The 18,054-nt window shown below is 33.7% G+C and overlaps 1 protein-coding gene across 11 annotated transcripts in view; it reads right to left on the bottom strand.

The window, feature by feature from the left end:
- Window positions 1–18,054, bottom strand: part of LOC118201413 (protein DOP1A) — a 192,319-nt gene that overhangs the window by 90,798 nt on the left and 83,467 nt on the right. For all 11 annotated transcript variants that reach the window (XM_085807652.1, XM_085807663.1, XM_085807656.1 and 8 more), the window contains 3 exons: window positions 13,230–13,446; window positions 4,327–4,579; window positions 574–744 (listed from right to left, as the gene is read on the bottom strand). In XM_085807652.1, the coding sequence (XP_085663778.1) occupies window positions 574–744; window positions 4,327–4,579; window positions 13,230–13,446 (641 nt within the window). The remainder of the gene's footprint in view (window positions 1–573; window positions 745–4,326; window positions 4,580–13,229; window positions 13,447–18,054) is intronic.

The following is an 18,054-nucleotide window of genomic DNA, read 5'->3' as shown; positions in this document are numbered from 1 at the left end:
TGTTAAAATTACTATTCAGTTTCCTCCATAACTATCATAATTATTCTAAGTCACAGAAGAAAAAGTACCTTTTTCTCCTTGAAAAATTAAAATAATATTTACGATAATTTATTCAATTGCCATAACTATAAATAATGCTAAGATACATTATTAATACTGATAATAAATTTTCTATAAAGAACTAAATCAAGAACTGAGATAATTAAAGATAAATATGTTTACGATATGTTCATCAGTGAATTTCATATTCCTATCAAAGCAGATGAGAAATTAACATAGAACTAGAGAAAAAAAGAACTTTTAATAAGAAAATTATTCTCATTTCTTCATTTGCTCACATTTTAATTTATTTTCAAACACTTTGCTGATCTAATGCTACAATTCTGCAAAACTATCATTATGATATACACTACTAAATGTACACAATTGTAACCCCATTTCTCCACTTTTAGGTTAGCCTAAGCCTGAACAATTAAGTTTCAAATTCCAGGAACAAAATTTTATTTTAAATCTACATGCATATTTAAAAATTAATTGTTTTATTTAGCAACAGGTACATAAATTTCAACTAACCTTAGGGGTACCCATTATCCACCACTCTTGATGGTTGTGTTTGTCAACTTCTGTAACTACTTGAAACAAAGATGCAATACTGGCTAAAATTCTAGGTAGATCATTAAGAAGAACACGTCTTGCTGATAAAATAGGATCAAAAACAGTCCCTGCCTCTCGACCAGCTATATCCTAAAGTTATGGGAAAACGCCATAATAATAATTATAAATATTTTTTGTTGCTTTCAAACATGTAAAATAATGTGGTTTCTCAAAATACAATGATAAATAGCAAAACCAATAATTAAAAATTATATATAGAAATTAACTCCTTAAAGTATACTATCAAATAATACACTCAAACACAGACTAAAAAGAATTTGTGATAGAAGATCTCTAATTTAATAGTAAAAGAATGCTGAATTTTTAAACAACTAAAATTATTTCATAAAATTTTATTACAGAGTTATAGATAATAAATAAATGCATCAATCACTTTGAACGTGAAATGAACTGATCTCATGTTTTCATTTATAAATTCATCAACAGTTTTATGTGTATTATTGCAAAATGCTTCAGGCAGTTTAGCAGTTCTTATCATTCATTCGAAACATTGTGATGCAGGATATCAATCAACATTTCATCTAGTAAATATAAATATGTTTCAGTGAGTCATATAATTTTCTCTAAATCTCTGATTTATCACAATGGCTGACTTTGTAAAAATAAATAATCACTTTATATGCAGTAAGAAATTCCTAATGTAACTTATTGATGTTTCAACGAAGATTTATACAGAGCGGTACATAAACTGCAACCCATTCTTTTAATAGGAAGACAAATTGGTGGGAGAAAACTGAAAAATTTCATTTATTTCAAATGCATTGGTTCATCTTTTGCAAAAATACAAATGCCAAAAAGGTGTCTCAAAAGACTATCATCTTTAATTTGATAAAAATGCATCAACCCTGTAATAAGAGCAACTGGGAGTCTCACGCAAGATTTTTTATATGACCTTTTGGATCCAATGATGTGCCACCTAGCCGGTATAGTGGTTAGTGACACTGACTGCCATAGCGATGGCCCAGGTTCAAATCCCAGACAAGGCATGGTTGTAACTGTCCATCCCTTTTAAAGGAAGCAATGGTGGCCACCTATTAGGTGCTTCCTTAATGAAATGGCCACCACTTCTCACCCTTGTAGTGGAGCAAGGCTAATGGCTATTAAATAAAACACCCAATCATTTTTTTTTAAAAAAAGATCCAATGATGTTTTAGGCTATTAATCTGCATAAAATGTATTATTTTCCAAAATGATTTCTGGAAGTAATTAACTTGTAAATTCTAATATCGCCTTTTCTCTTTAATATGTCAGCCTTTATGTTTTCACATAGCTTGCAGTGTAACGTACCTACTACACTCGAATGGATTTCCATTTTCTCATCTGTTTCTATATGTGCGATTAGCACTTATATACATCCTTTGAGAATACAATATCAGTTTAACTAATGATTGAATAGCAGGTACAAGTGAGTGGGACACCAAAATTTTACTACTGATCATACAAGTAATAATTCTACTGCACTGACTATGCAGCTCAATCCTAATTTCGATGGAGCAGTCTGAGGGTCCCCGGCCCATGTTCCCCTGGAATTTGAGCCCAGGATGTTGCTAAAGCAGTCAGTATAATTACCATTCAACTGATCAGAACAACAGCCAAAATGTAAACCACTAATGATTATTTTCACAAATGTATTAAGGACACAAATCTAGCCATACTAATGCTCATGAGATATCTATTATCCTTCCATCAGTGCCTGCTTTTAACCCACCGCAGACAAAAAAGAAGTTTCACCTATGAACTATGAGGATAGTTCATTGCATATACATGACAGCTGAGTATGATGGGTTACTGGTCTCATTGTTACATAAAAAGCTAGAATGCTGCTAAAATTAGATACTCCAACATTCGAAAAATCCTCAAGAAATGAACCTCGTATACAAGTGTGGAAACATTTAGTTCCACAGCAATTTATATTAATGATTACCAGAATAAGAAGTTTTTAAGTTTCCCATAAATAACTCTTTTTATAACCAGTTTAATAAAATGGATGAAAACAATGTTCTTCCTCTTCAAAAGATGCGGGGTTTTAGAAAACTCCGAGCTGAAAAATTCAGTCCAAAATTTCTCCTTAATTGTAAAATTATCTGGACAGAACCACTCAAGTCTTAAGTTTCTTGGTTCATAATTTTCCCACACATACAGAGGATGGACAAAAATATGGAAACACCTTGTGAAATGCATGTTTGAAAAGAAAGATTGATTTTAATGAAATATGTAGGTGGCGCTGGCTTTTTTGACTACTGACGCCACCTATACAACTTCGTAAATGTGCTAAACAGTTCAGTTGTTGTCGGAGTACTGTTATGTGAAATTGTCATTGCATTATGTCAGAGTTAACAGACTTCGAACGTGGGAAAATTGTTGGAGCACGTATGGTAGGTGCTTCCGTAAGCAAGCTAGCCGAGGTGTTTAGTGTTTCAAGAGGTACTGTATCGAAGATTTATTCCGCATATTTGAAAAGCGGAAAAACATCATCTGCTAAATCACAGCGCGGACGAAAGTGTGTCCTGAGTGATCGTGACAGACGATCATTAAGGGCAATTGTGACGAAAAATAAGAAGACCACAGCTGCAAAAGTTACTGCTGAAATGAATGTTGTGTTACCGAACCCTGTGAGTACCAAAACAATTAGAAGGGAGCTTCATAAACAGGGAATTGCTGGCCGTGCTGTAATTGAGAAGCCACTCATCAGTGATGCTAATGCCCGTAACAGAAAAAGGTGGTGTTTAAGTCATAAAGCCTGGACTATAGAGCAGTGGAAGCGAGTAATATGGTCTGACGAGTCTTCTTTCACATTGTTTCCCACTTCTGGCCGAGTTTACGTCTGGAGAACGCCATCTCAAGCCTATAATACAGACTGCTTGTTGCCAAGAGTGAAACATGGCGGGGGTTCTGTTATGGTTTGGGCAGCTATATTGTGGTTCTCTGCTAGCCCCATGATAACTGTGTCAGGGCACATGACTGCCAAGACTTATGTGAACATTTTGGCCGATCAAGTTCATCCCATGGTACAAACTTTGTTCCACGATGGTGATGGTGTCTTCCAAGACGACAAAGCCCCTGTTCACACAGCTCACATTGTCCAGGACTGGTTTTCTGAGCACGAGGATGAGTTGTCCCATCTTCCCTGGCCACCACAGTCACCAGACCTGAATATTATCGAACCTTTGTGGTCTACATTGGAACGGAAAGTGCGTTCTCGTTATCCACCGCCAACATCGTTATCTGAACTTGCCACCGTTTTTACCGTTTTGCAGGAAGAATGGTATAATATTCCCTTGGCAAACATACAGGAACTGTATTTATTCATTCCGAGAAGACTGCAAGCTGTTTTGGATGCCAACGGGTTTCCTACACCATATTAAGCAAAGAAACATGTTTTTTTAAAGGTGTTTCCATATTTTTGTCCAACCCCTGTATGTCCAATTTTTAATATATTTTACGTATTAAAAAATAACCGTCATAAATTTTTAATTATTTTGTTAAAAAGCTATTTAAACTTTAATAAAAACCACATAAGAAAAATAATATTACTTTTAAACAATAAATTCTAATGAAAGGCTTTAGGTAAAAAAATATATATTGTCTTCATTCTTTTAATACGTTTCTAAGAATGGTACCATATTTAACAACAGCAAAAATTTTGTTTACCTTTTGGTTAGAAGATGTAGAGAAAACATGAATGAGGTTTGAAATGATTTGTGATGCACTAGTTCCAGGTGCATATGGTTGAGATGGAACTGGTGGTAATGGTGACTGATTGAGAGGAGATAATATTGGAGCAGGACACTCAAGTAAACAGTAATGGCATAAAGTTGTTAGGCCTTCAATAATTGTGATTAAATAATCAGGAGGCATAGATGTGCAATTCACAGAACTGGTGACTGTTTTAGCAATGTTCTCACTGAAAGCATATCACACAGTTATTACATTAAAATTAAATGCTATTTAAGAGGGGGAAAAATAAAGCATATAAAGACATTTTAAAAGCAATGCTATTGTTAGAATGGAAATTTAAAGTAAAGTCACATGGAAAGCATTAATCTACAATTATCTTCTCCTCCCTTTTCCCATTTTGATAATCAAATATTCATATTGTAGCAATCACGTGGTTCGTGAAGCCTCAGTAGTTGCTCTGTTTGTGTCGCCATCTACGAGGGCCATCCAGGAAGTAGATTACGTTTCCGTCTGTGTCCGCTAGGGGCGGGGCTAGCGCGGCCATCTTGGGGTCAGAGCGTTGCGCAGCTCAGTCTGCATCTAGCCGTGCTAGTGAGAGGTTCGTGCTGTGCTCCGTTCAGATACTGTGACGGTTTGAAATGTCTGCGTTAATTGAAAATCCCGCGAGCTGCGAGGTGCGCTCAGTAATAAGGTTTCTGACTGGAAAAAACTGTAAACCGATAGAAATCTATCGGCAGCTTCGTGAAGTGTATGGGGACAACATTATCACTGAAGGTGGAGTGCGTCAGTGGGTCATAAGATTTCAAAATGGCCGAACCAATGTTCACGACGAAGATCGAAGTGGGAGACCCAGCATAGTGACCGCCGAACTTCTCGAAAAAGTCGATGCTAAAGTCCGTGAAAATCGAAATTTCACAATAACGGAACTTTCTTTGAGTTTTCCACAAATTTCGCGAAGTTTGTTGCACGAAATCATCAGCGAAAAGCTTGGTTACCACAAGTTTTGTGCAAGATGGAAGGCAAGAAGAGGTAACGAAGTGGTTGAAGGCGCAGGCGGCCGAATTTTTCGACGAAGGAATTTCCAAGCTCGTACATCGCTACGATAAATGCCTTAATTTGTATGGTGACTATGTAGAAAAGTAGTATTTGAGTGTGGCTTTCATCTGTATATAATAAAATTTGTTTCCTATACTTTGTTTATTTTTTTATTCCAAAACGTAATCTACTTTCTGGATAGCCCTCGTATTAACACCAGTAGAGAAGTGCTGCATCGCATAAGTGGGACGCGAATCTAGGTGGGTTTATTAAAAGTCAATTTCTTTACCGCTAGCCCAAAAGAGCTCCATTGTGCTAGGTTCACGAATTCCAGCTCTTTTCAAATTTGCAAGCATTCAGGTGTTCTCGAGATCGCTACAATATCATCTCAGTAAAAACTTCAGTAGTTAAGTCTCAAAATATTGTTCAATAATACTTTGAACTTGAACTTTTTTTAAATGTTTACCATTTAAATACTGCTGTAATGATCTAAACAAATGGTGAGGGAAAGCTAAAACATCTATATGCATTGTGCAGCACATAATACAGTATTTACTACCAAAGTTGCTTTTTATGTGTTCCATGATAAGAGCGGATATGTATTATCCTGATGGGGTACGCAGAAATCTGATTCTATAGATTTTATGCATCCTTAGTAAAATACATCTCGCTGTTCTCATAATTGCATATTAAAAATTTTCCCATGAATTTTTAGGGTATGCTGTTGTTTTCAGTTTCATAAAGTTATCACCAGAATATGTGAGACTAAGATTTTCATACACTGCTCATTTATCATCATCCACAAAAATTTTGGCCAAAAATAGTAGCTTCTTGTTTAGATAGAAGTGCTGAATAAATGGACATGAATTAAAGTTTAAGATCTTTCTTACGCAGATAAGAAATCCATATTTGAATCCTATTCCTCTTTACTATTATAGTCAAATGAGAGAAAACTTTGCATACCCAGTGTTCCTATAATTTATTCTAGTGTCTTTAGTACACTTTCTATGGTTCTACATTTCTACAGATTTTTGTCACCAATGTTGTAGAATCTTTAGGTTTATTTCGGAAGCAGGAGAGACGAAAAATATGCAATGCCTTCGCCGGGAATCGAACCACGGACCTCTCAATTACGTGCTGAGCATGCAGACCACTACAACATGAAGGCTCGTTAAGAAGGCAGGAGAAATACCTTATATACTCCTCCTTTTAAAGGGCGATTAGGGTTTTTAGGGGACCAATCGCAAAATCCTGGGTGAGGAGAATCATCATCCAACACCCTTTTAGTTTGGGTGCCACTGTAGAGTCATTAGGTTTATTTCGGGAGCAGAAAAGATGAAAAATATGCAATGCCTTCGCCGTGGATCTCTCAATTATGCATTGAGTGTAACATATGAAGTGTAATATACACTACACCACAAAGGTTCGCTAAGAAGGCGGCAGAAATACATTATAAAGCATGAAGATCTGTCAGTCTAAGGCAGCATGTAAACCAAAATCAAAAACAATGAATTTCATAAACAAATGCTAAGATTTCCTTAGACTCACTGCTTTTACACACAATTTGATAATGTTGTTAGGAACTTCACTTCATAAGAACACGTCAATTTCAAACCAGTTCCAGAAAAACTTAAAATATTATTTCAGTTATGAATCCCATACAATACAGCAAGACAAACATTTTAGCACTGATCAACTTATTCTTTGTAAAATATTATTTTATTCTTTGCAAAATATTTTGGGGCTGGGTCAGAAAGAGGACGAATTAAAAAAAAATAAATAAAAAGGAAAGAGACAACTTTTGGAATATACTTAAGGGGAATAAAGCATACTTCTATTGACAAAATAATAATAAGACCATAGGTGGAAGTATGGTTTTTAGAAGTTTCAAAGTAAATTTTAAATATAACATAAAAATAATTTTAAAATATAATTTTTAAGGAAAATTAGCAGCTGACAAATGCATTACAATAAAAAGTTTGATTTAATATCTTATGCATATGCAGAATTATAAAGCTAATCAGAGGAAAAGTTAAGAATTGATTGTTATTAAATCATTTTCATCTCTTGCTTAGTAAACAACAAGAGAAACTGCTGCACCTGTTGACAAATCTCTCACATAATTAACAAACAAACAAAAAAACCTACTATATCTTTAACAAAGTGTGTTTTCGAATCAGTTTCAGGAAGTGTGACATTAAATCATCTTGTTGTAAGGTATGTAATGGAATATCTATTAAAACAGAATTGCCAGTTCAATGCAGGGGGTGCATGCACTGTATGCACCTTAAAATTTTTAAATGATTCATGCTCTTATACTTACAGCTATTTTATATTTCTGCTTTGTAATGTGAAAGATTGCATTAAACTATATGGTCAAGTAGGCAGTGTCACTGTGTGAGAAGTAAGTTATTCAACAATGGAAATAGCTTTTCTTAGCTTTACCAAGGCATAGTTTCTTGGAGTCAGATACATGAATTATAACTGTAGCACTGGTGACCAGAAAAGTGCTATGTTTACTTTGAGAAGCGACAAAATTTAAAAAGAGAGTGAGCAGATAACCTTATGTTTTATTTACAAGTAGGGACATTCGAATTGATTAGTTTCAGTCTCAGGAAAAAAATTAATTATATTTGGCTAGACTATTTAATTGCTGCTGAAAATGGCTAAGTCAGGTGGGAAAAACCCTCATTATTGAAAGAGGAAAAAAGAAATATGCAATTCTAGGCTTTAACTGATACATTCACTCAAAGAGTAAATGTTGAGGTATCATATGATCTATGATCTTACTAATGAGTTAAAATAAAAGATAAAGTTATAAAACATTTGAAACAGTGACACTGAGAATCAGATAGATTTCAATGACTTAGCAGAGAAATTATTTATTATCAAATCCAGACAAAGCCACAAAATGGCTAGGCAAATTAGAAATAACCATAAAACTGTATTCTAATACTGAACAGAATCTTAGCATTTCACAAACTGTCATTTTAAAATTTAATTTGTTCGTCATTTAATGTGATAAAATGACTGAAGCACTAGAAATAGTCTTAAATAGCCTAAATTAGATATGCCATTAGATTTTTGAAATCAATTTGAAATAGCAATCAGTAATAATGAAAACTTGATGAAGGTTGAGATATTCAATACCATAAACTCTTAATTAGCAAGAAATACTTTTACTGCAGTCTTAGAATTGTCACTGAGTAATGAGAACTGGTTGCATAGCATTGCTTTTAAAGAGCAGTTTGATCGAAATAGCAGAATCGTTTCTCAAATAAAAAAAATTGCTAGCCATTCAGCCATGAAATTAAACCTTTAAGAAAGCTACATTACAAGTGTGCAATGCAGTTACAAATTTTACTATCTCTTAAGTCAGAAGTGCTTATGAGAATGTATTACATCTCCTATTTCATAAAACCTGCCTAAGGAGCGAAACTTGGAATACTGGAAATAAGAATGCACTTCTGAATTTAACACAAGCAAACACATAACTTCCATTAGAAAAACATCTGAATTTAATTTTGTTATCTAGTATTTAATTTTGAAATGCTAATAGCAGAGTACACAGAAAACCACCAAGCAAGAATTTATATCCAAAAAGAAATCCTATAAATGCAGCCACATTAACAAACCCATTGTGAGAAGCATACATTAAAGTCAAAATAAAATGAAAATGCTGGTACAGAAAAATTACTAAAAAAAAAAAAAAAAAAAAAAAAAAAAACCAGTCAAAGAGCATTTTTGGTGTTTTAAGACATAGGCACATCATCAGTGATGGCAAAGGGACTCCTGCAAAATATGCAATCAGCCACATAATTATTTAATTTGTGATACGTTAGTTTAAGAAGAGTGACTCTGTACCCCGAACTTAAAATATACCGACTTCAGTTTCAAATTTTAATTACTGACAGAAAAAGAACATTTTACTTCAGACTGGTAGTGCTCTTTTAGAAGTGAAAAGATCAGCTACTGAGAATTTTATACAATTCTTATCTTAGAGGTGTTTTGCAAAAAATGGAATCGCAGATGCTTTGGTGCTAGTAGTTCAGAAGGAAATTATCAAATATTTGAACATGCATGTGAAGCTTCAACTTCTGTGGTTTACGATATAGTTTGTTTGAAAATGGGTCATCTCAAAAGTTCTGCAGTTTTTCACATCAAAACACATTTTTTTCTAATTATTTTTATTACTGCTGATACAAAGTGATCCTGATTGAAGCAGATATTTAAATATGGTCTTTCTCCTCATAATCTCTAAGTCTAGTATGTATTGTGGCATAACTTTTCTTTCAGTATTGTGCTAAGAATAGAGAACCCAGAAGTTCATTTTTACCATTATTATGCTCTTTTATTTTAAAAAAAATGGGAAAAATGCTATTCAGAATGCTCAAGTTTTTGCTATATATGAAAAAAGTGGTATTTCTGAAGACACAGTTCAAAGGTGGTTTGAAAAGTGAGAAAAGTTAGTCTCGAGGATGATGCCCACACTGGACGACCATCCTCTGCATACGAGAACCTACTAAAAGAAACTACTGCTGATATTCCAAAATGTATAGTACAAGATCATTTAAAAAAGACTAAGTATGTAAACTGCTATGGTATATGGGTACCAAATAAGTTAACACAATAGAATGTGCTTGTTTGAGTTTTGGCATGTGATTCTTTGCTAGAAAAAAATAACGCATTTTTTTTTTTAAACGGCTCATTACTGAAGATGAGGCATGTATACAATACAGTAACATTAAAAGAAAATGACCATGGGGTAAGGCAAAAGAACACCCTTTAATAACATCAAGAGGGAGGCTGCATCCCCAAAAAGTAATGTTTTGTGTTTTGTGTATGGTGGGAGTACAGTATACCACGAATGGTTGATATCAAATCAGACAAATTTGGAAAAATATTGTTCTCAAATGGTAGTTTTGAAAGCAAAAATCAAAGCAGCCACAACTTACCTATTTTCCAGGGGTAGTCTTCTATCAGGACCATGTTGACCCCATATTTCATTGAATGTCAGACTAAAAGCTTAATACACATGGCTGAAATGTTTTCTGTCAGCCTCCATATTCACTAGATTTTCATCTCTTGAGGTCACTTCAAAATTTTCTGAATGGTTTTCTGAATGAGTTTTGAAAACTGTCAAACAGCACATTGGTAACTTCTTTACCAATAACATAATGACTTATTAAAAGGGAATTTTCCAGCTGCCTGAGACATGGCAAAAGGTCACAGAATCAAATGGTGCTTATGTGATTCAATAAAGGTTTGTTTTTTGTATTGCTTTATGTGTATTTATCATCAAAAACCCCACAGAACATTTTACATGATCCAACAGATTTATCCCAGTGCAGGGCTTAATTTCTAAAATTAGAAGTGCCGGAGCCCTATGGAAGACCGTCAGGAAAGAGGAACAAGAGTAAATAAATAATTAAAATGACTATTAAACTCATTAATAATTTTAAAATTAAACAGTCAATTATTATCAAATTAATTAATATATATTTAATTAATGCTTATTAATTGTTATTAAGCATTAATTATTATATAATTAATTAAACTTTAATTTATAATTATTAGATAATTAATTAATTATTATTTATTGAAATATTTCAATATTAAAGTAATTAAATAATTAAAATAAAATTAAATGTAAAGAGATAAATTAAAATGTAATAAGCGATTTTTAATATAATTTTATTGCTAAAAATAAAATTTTCGAGATAAAATTTCTACTAACATTGTTATTCAATTACATAAAGAAGTGCTGCACCTTCTTATTTACGGCTCCGGTGCACTCTGACTAGAATTATGATTTATTACAAAAACCAAGAAGCACAGGAGCCGGAATCCGGTGAGCTACAGCCCAATTTAAGCTCTAATTGAAAGGGGGGGGAGTTTTTATCATCACAAAAATTAAATATACTTAAAGTATAGCTGATGATAATCCAGATAATGCTAAAAACAGAGTGAAACAGAATGAGGGCGTGAATGTATGAGTGGGTGGGAAAAAAAAATGAGGGGAATCTTGGTGAGAGAGAATGTTTTCTTTGACCGCGGCTCTCTGCTGATATAATTATAGCCAACCAGCGGTTGTGTGTCAGGGGTAAAATGTGTCCTAAATCTGACTCCTAATGATCCTCTAAGGATAATAATCCGACTCCTAAAGTTGCTATTTACGCTTTTCGCCCCCCACCCGATATTTGGTTACATTAGTGGATACTGTGAGAAGACGATGTATAGGACATGCTTGAGCAGTTTTTTTCCGTATTTCACTCTTATTGTACTCACTATCACTTAACGCATAGTTAAGAACACAAATTTTCTTTCCTGCGAGGATAACTAACTATAACCATCGATAACAATACACCAGATAGGATGGCATGGCGAAAAATTTACGCGTTCCTAAACAAACTCTCCCAAATTTATTGCCCTTCTTAAAGGGAAAGGTTTCTGCATGTGAGTGAGGGTACTTTAATTGAACATCTCATGTTCATGAGTCTTGTATTTCTAGGGAAATAGAGTATTGCAAAGTCTGCTTATTGTTAAACTAAAATGTTACGAATTCTAATTTTTTTCCCTTAAAATTGTGGCTCAGTTTTATAAAAGGAAGTACCAGAGCTCATCTTATTTAGGGCTCCGTTGCGCTCCGGCTACAATTATAATTTACCTTAAAAATTGAGAAGTACCGGAGCCAGGCTCCAGCGCAATTTAAGCACTGTCCCAGTGTTAAAGAATAGAGATGAAGTAGTTGTTACAAAAAAAAAAAAAATTACAAATGGGAAAATAGTACATCCTTCTAGGTAGGTGAAAGTGGTACTTGCCAAAGGCTTTGAATCAGCAGATACAGGAATGGATTCAGATGAAGATAATTTAATAGGAACCAATTATTTGCACACAATTTTATATGCTAAATGAGAGAAATGAAGCAGGATATTAACTGCTACCAACAGCTTCAGCATGCAAGCTTTGCTATGGAAGTTACTTTCAGCAAAAATATCATGCTCAAAAGTTACCTATACTGCAAAAGCAGCGGCTTTTTTTTTTGGCGAAGGTCACACAAACAATACTACAGTTAAAATGTGCTCATTGTATAAAGGTATCATTGTGACACATGATAAAACTGACGAGGAGGTGTTAATACACAACAAGTTACTTTGTCATATGTAGAAACTCAAAAAGAAGTGCAAAATACACAGGAGAGAATGGTAAAGTAAACAGTTGTACTTTGAAGACATAAATACTAAGGAAACCATACTACTATATTTGGAATTTAAAAGGTTTTTAAATGTATCTTACTTATCATATATTTCATGACTTAATCTTTTATTTCTAATGAACTTCTTTACCTGAGGGGAGTATATAACAGAATATTTGTTCAAATAATATAGATTTGACACAGTGGGAGTACACATTGTGCACACTTAAAGATTTAAATGATTCAAGTTTTTGTACTTGCAGCTTCTTCCTATGTTTATAATTCTTATATTATATTTCATAATGTGCGAGGGCTTTTATTTGTATTAATCGATACCGCCAAACAGGCCATAGCACAGTGTGAAAAAGAAGTTACTCAACAATGGAAATAAAGTTTTTTTTGGGGGGGGGTTTACTAATGTATGTTTTCTCGGAGTCAGATACATAAATTATCACTATAAGGTGCTATAGTATATAAGTTCCCAGGAGACACATAAATGCAGATATTGAGCTATGTGATGGAAAGCTCAGCAGCATAAAATTTTTAACAATTTAAAATTCAGCAACACAAAATTTAAGCAGCATAAAATTTTTAACAATTTAAAATTCAGTTACGTACATTTAAAAATCAAAATATCTGAACATACTTTCCTTGCGATTCCCAAAACTTTGAGCTAATCAAATCTAAATTGACACACAGCTGATGCACAACTGTCATAATTAAACGTGGTAACCAGCGACCCACAAATGGCAATGCTGATGTAATGAGTGATAACCAGTGTATGTGAAGATGAGCATGATGTTCTTGGCGTAACGCTGTGAGCACAGCACTAAGGAACATGGACTGGCAAGGAACTGGAACTCCTAAAATACAGTACATATGGCAAAATATCTTTAATTTTAAACTTCAGGAAGTTACACAATTTGAAATTAAATAATATTACAGTCAAAAGTCGTTAATTCGGACACCCATAATCCGGACCTCAAAGCTAAAAACTTTCTGCTCATGCGGCACGTTGACACATGCGCATAGGTGTTTACGCGTGCGCGTAAGACTTTTACGACTGCGCATATGCGTGTGCGCAAGCGCAGAATACATTTTTGCATGCGCGTTTTATGTATAACGGACGGTATAAGCTAAAATTATCTAATTATCTATTTCAGTTAATGTTGATGATTGCGTTGTTCCTTAATCCTCGAATTGGATCCAGCTTATTATTTTTTGCAGACTGTAAGAGCAATTTTATAAAAGTAAACTTGAACTTTCGATTATGTCAAATAGAATTTCAGATGCTAGAGCTCCCAAAGTATCTACAAAACGAAAGTGTGTTTCAATGTCCATCAAAAAGTGGAATTGCTGCAAAAAATGGATAAAGACATGAAGAAGGTGACAGAGAGGTTAGTGAAAACGAAAAAATTTCGATTGACAAGTTAGTCGGTATTCTCGACACAGCAATTACGGGACCTGAACAGCGGAACTTTGTAACTGAACAAGAAATTATGTCTGTTTACAGAATTAAAGAGAAAGTATTATCACATAAAACGAAGCAACTTAAACTTACATTGAAAGAAATGTTTAATAAAGTAAACAAATAAATATTAAGCTCTTTTTTTTGTAAATTTTGATACCCTTTAGATCATAATTGTTCTTTATTTCATAAATTACGGTTTCATATTTTTAATTTTAGAATTTCTGCATGCCGTCTTACCAGATTTAAACTGATTATCTATAATCCGGAAAAATCGATAATCGGGAATCGCCGAAGTCCCGAAGAGTACAGATTAACGACTTTTGACTGTATAAAACAAGCCCAAAATTTAACACGAACAATAGTCGAACTTCAAATACAAACTTTTTATATACAGTCAAAAGTCGTTAATTCGGACACCCATAATCCGGACCTCAAAGCTACAAACTTTCTGTGCATGCGTCGCGTTGACGCATGCGCGTAAGACCTTTACGGCTGCGCATATGCGTGTGTGCAAGCGCATTTAATGTATAACTGACGGTATAAGCTAAAATTATCTAATTATCTATTTCAGTTAATATTGCAGATTGTGTTGTTCCTTAATCTTCGAATTGGATCCTGCTTATTATTTTTTGCAGACTGTTAGAGCAATTTTATAAAAGTAAGCTTGAACTTTCGATTACGTCAAATAGAATTTCCAATGCTGGAGCTCCCAAAGGATCTACAAAGCGAAAGTATGTTTCGACGTCCATCAAACAAATAGTGAAATTGCTGCAAAAAATGGATAAAGGCATGAAGAAAGTGACAGAGAGGTTAGTGAAAACGAAAAAATTTCGATTGACAAGTTAGTCGGTATTCTCGGCACAGCAATTACAGGACTTGAACAGCGGAACTTTGTAACTGAACAAGAAATTATGTCTGTTTATATAAAATTAAAGAGAAAGTATTAGCACATAAAACAAAGCAACTTAAACAACTTACATTGAAAGAAATGTTTAATAAAGCAAACAAATAAATATTAAGCTTTTTTTGTTTTTGTAAATTTTGATACCCTTTAGATCATAATTGCTCTTTATTTCATAAATTACGGTTTCATATTTTTAATTTTATAATTTCTGCATGCCATCTTACCAGATTTAAACTGATTATCTATAATCCGGAAAAATCAATAATCCGGAATCGTCAAAGTAACGACGAGTCCGGATTGACGACTTTTGACTGTAATATTCAGTACAGCTTTTCCCTAAACAAAATCATTTATCTTATGCTAATTCATAGTATAAAGTTCATTTATATCATTTAAAATCAATAAGCATGAAATGCAGTTATTATTAAAAATTCCTTCTTGATAATGATACTTTAATGCTTTTTTTTATTCAGCCAATAATAACATTTAAAAAGGATAGCTTTTTTTTTTAAATATCAGATCTATAATTATAAAGTTTGCTAATACTTTCCTCATATCAAATACAATTATATGCAAATTAATACTAATCCAGCAATAAAGAATTAAATTGACATTAAGGAATACAAAAAAGAAAATCTCATTCAGACAAAGCACATGGGCTATTTGCCCAACAAAAAAAAAAAAAAAAAAAAAACCTATCTTTGTGGAAAACTTTCTAAGGGAAAGTGACTTATATGCGTATTATACATAGAAAAAACACAGAAAACCCATACAAGCAGCCTGTTCAGCAGAAACTGAACCTTGAGCCAACAGTGGGTTGTGAAAAGAAAGACATATTAATCCCTTTACTGAAATTGTTTTAAAACAATTAAATACAGTACAAAGTCCGATATCTGGACATCCAATATCCGGAATGATCTAACGTCCAGACCTCAAAACTGCCAACAACTTTTTTTTAAATGCTTTATGCTTGTGCATTTGCTTTTATCCCCCATAAAAAAAAACACGTGGAGAGTCTAGATTCTTAATCTGCCTTCAGCACTAAATAAATACCTCACTATTGAAGAAACAGGAATTAAGCATAAATTTGTGTGATAAATAGTTTGGCTCCGTAGCTAAGTATCTGCTTGGCATACATCTCAAACTGAATGTTTTATATCCCCGATGCGATGCCCAAACAATTTTTTTATATTAGTAATTTAATAAACAAAGAGTATGGTAACCTTTTATGTTGACATTACACTTGGCAAAGATTACAGATTTACGTTAAATGCTAAAAACAGATTTTGTTAATGATATTCATAGGCCAAAAGATAAGATTACATTTAGTGTTATTTGAATTAAGAATAAAAGTTTTGTTTTTTACATAAACCCAGAACCACGCCAGAGCCAGTATGGCCGCACTGGGCGGCAGAATTTAGGGAAAGCACTGGGATCCAAAATTTAGGGGCAGCAAAAATTTAGAACTTAGGAAGCCGCTTGGTAGCAGAATTTAGGTCCCGCAGAGACTGCATTAGATGGTAAGATATCTAGGGACGGTAATCGATAAACCATATCGATAACCAATCGTATATGTTGGAATTTATTTATTCAGGACTCAGACAAAGGACTAGTGGGTTTCAGGACTATTTATTCAGGACTAGCATAATAAATAACTAAATTAATACAATCAGGCTTAATTGTCTCAGTGCACGATAGAAGCAAGACAAAATTTTGCGGAACCACTTGTCTTTCATCGCCAGTCTCATGCTACATAGCCAATAATGTATAGCGGACGCAATTAAGGTAAGCTAAAGTTATATTTTACTGATTCCAAGGGATTTCGGTTAATATAGGAGATTGGACTGTTCCTTAGCTTTCTGATTTGATCCAGCTTATTATTACAGTAGATTTATGAAAATTAAAGTTTCATCTTTTGAATATGTCGAAAAGGGTTATGTCTGGAGCTGCAAGAGGATCTACAAAGAGAAAGCATGTTTCGATGTCCATTAAACAAAAAGTGGAACTGCTGCAAAAAATGGATAAAGATATATCTGTCTCAAAATTATGCGAGGAGTAGGGCACTGAAAAGTCAACTGTATATGACATAAGAAAACACAAAAAGGAAATTTTTGAAATTTTTTGTGGATTCCAACACTCCGCTCATAATGAATAACAGAAAACTTATTTGTTATGCTAAAAGTGAAGATCAAGACAAAGTGATGACTGAATGGGTCAGACAGCATCGCAGCGAAGGCGTGCCATTGACGGGTCAAATGTTAATGTCTCTAGCTAAGATATTTCACTAAGAAATGAACTTAAAAACAGAATGCACATATTCGACAGGTTGGTTAACCAAATTTAAAAATCGCCATGGTATAACGCAATTAAGAATTTCAGTGAGAATGCATTAATTTTCTCCAATTTGCAAATGGCTGCAAAGGTGCAACAAACTTTCCACAAAATATTCCAAAACTTGACAAAGACCTAAAGAAGATAAAACAAAGACCTAAAGAAGACCATTCAGATGACAGACCTGGGAGAGCATTCTAAATACTAAAGCAAAACCAACCAACCAATAAGGACAAAAGTTTTCCATTTCCTGAAAGAAGATACACTTATTATGCTGATAAGTTTACTACTTCCTCTTCCCCCAAAATAGAAATAAATAAAAATTTTCATCACAGCATCAGCCTAAGTGAACTCTTGTCTTTCAGATATATATATAAAGACTAGATTGATCAGTAAACCCATTCTAGTTCTTTGGCTCAATGCACACAATATAATGTCCTAAGGTAGGCTTACTGCATGTTTTCATTTTACAAGAATTGGGTGTTACACCTGCCTTGCACAGTATTTGTTTATTATGTGCAGAATGGTAGGGATGAATAAGCAGAGCAGTAACAATGTTTCTCCCTCGCTTACTAGTTAAAACAATTATGATTTTAAGAGGTAGTAATTTTTCTATTAACACTCACAGAAATTCTGGAAAAAAATGGCAAAAAATGTAAATTAGATACAAAAATACCAACATGTTTTAGCTGAACACATGAAGCTCATTATAACTGATTTTCATACATTTAGAGGTTCATTATAGCTGTATAAAATAACATTAGG

The sequence above is a fragment of the Stegodyphus dumicola genome, chromosome X1 (assembly GCF_044657685.1).
Source record: "Stegodyphus dumicola isolate Sdum_Otavi_A_Nest chromosome X1, ASM4465768v1".
Lineage (NCBI taxonomy): Eukaryota > Metazoa > Arthropoda > Arachnida > Araneae > Eresidae > Stegodyphus > Stegodyphus dumicola.
The sequence above is the reverse complement of the archived record's forward strand: the minus strand, read 5'-3'. Positions and strand labels throughout refer to the sequence as shown.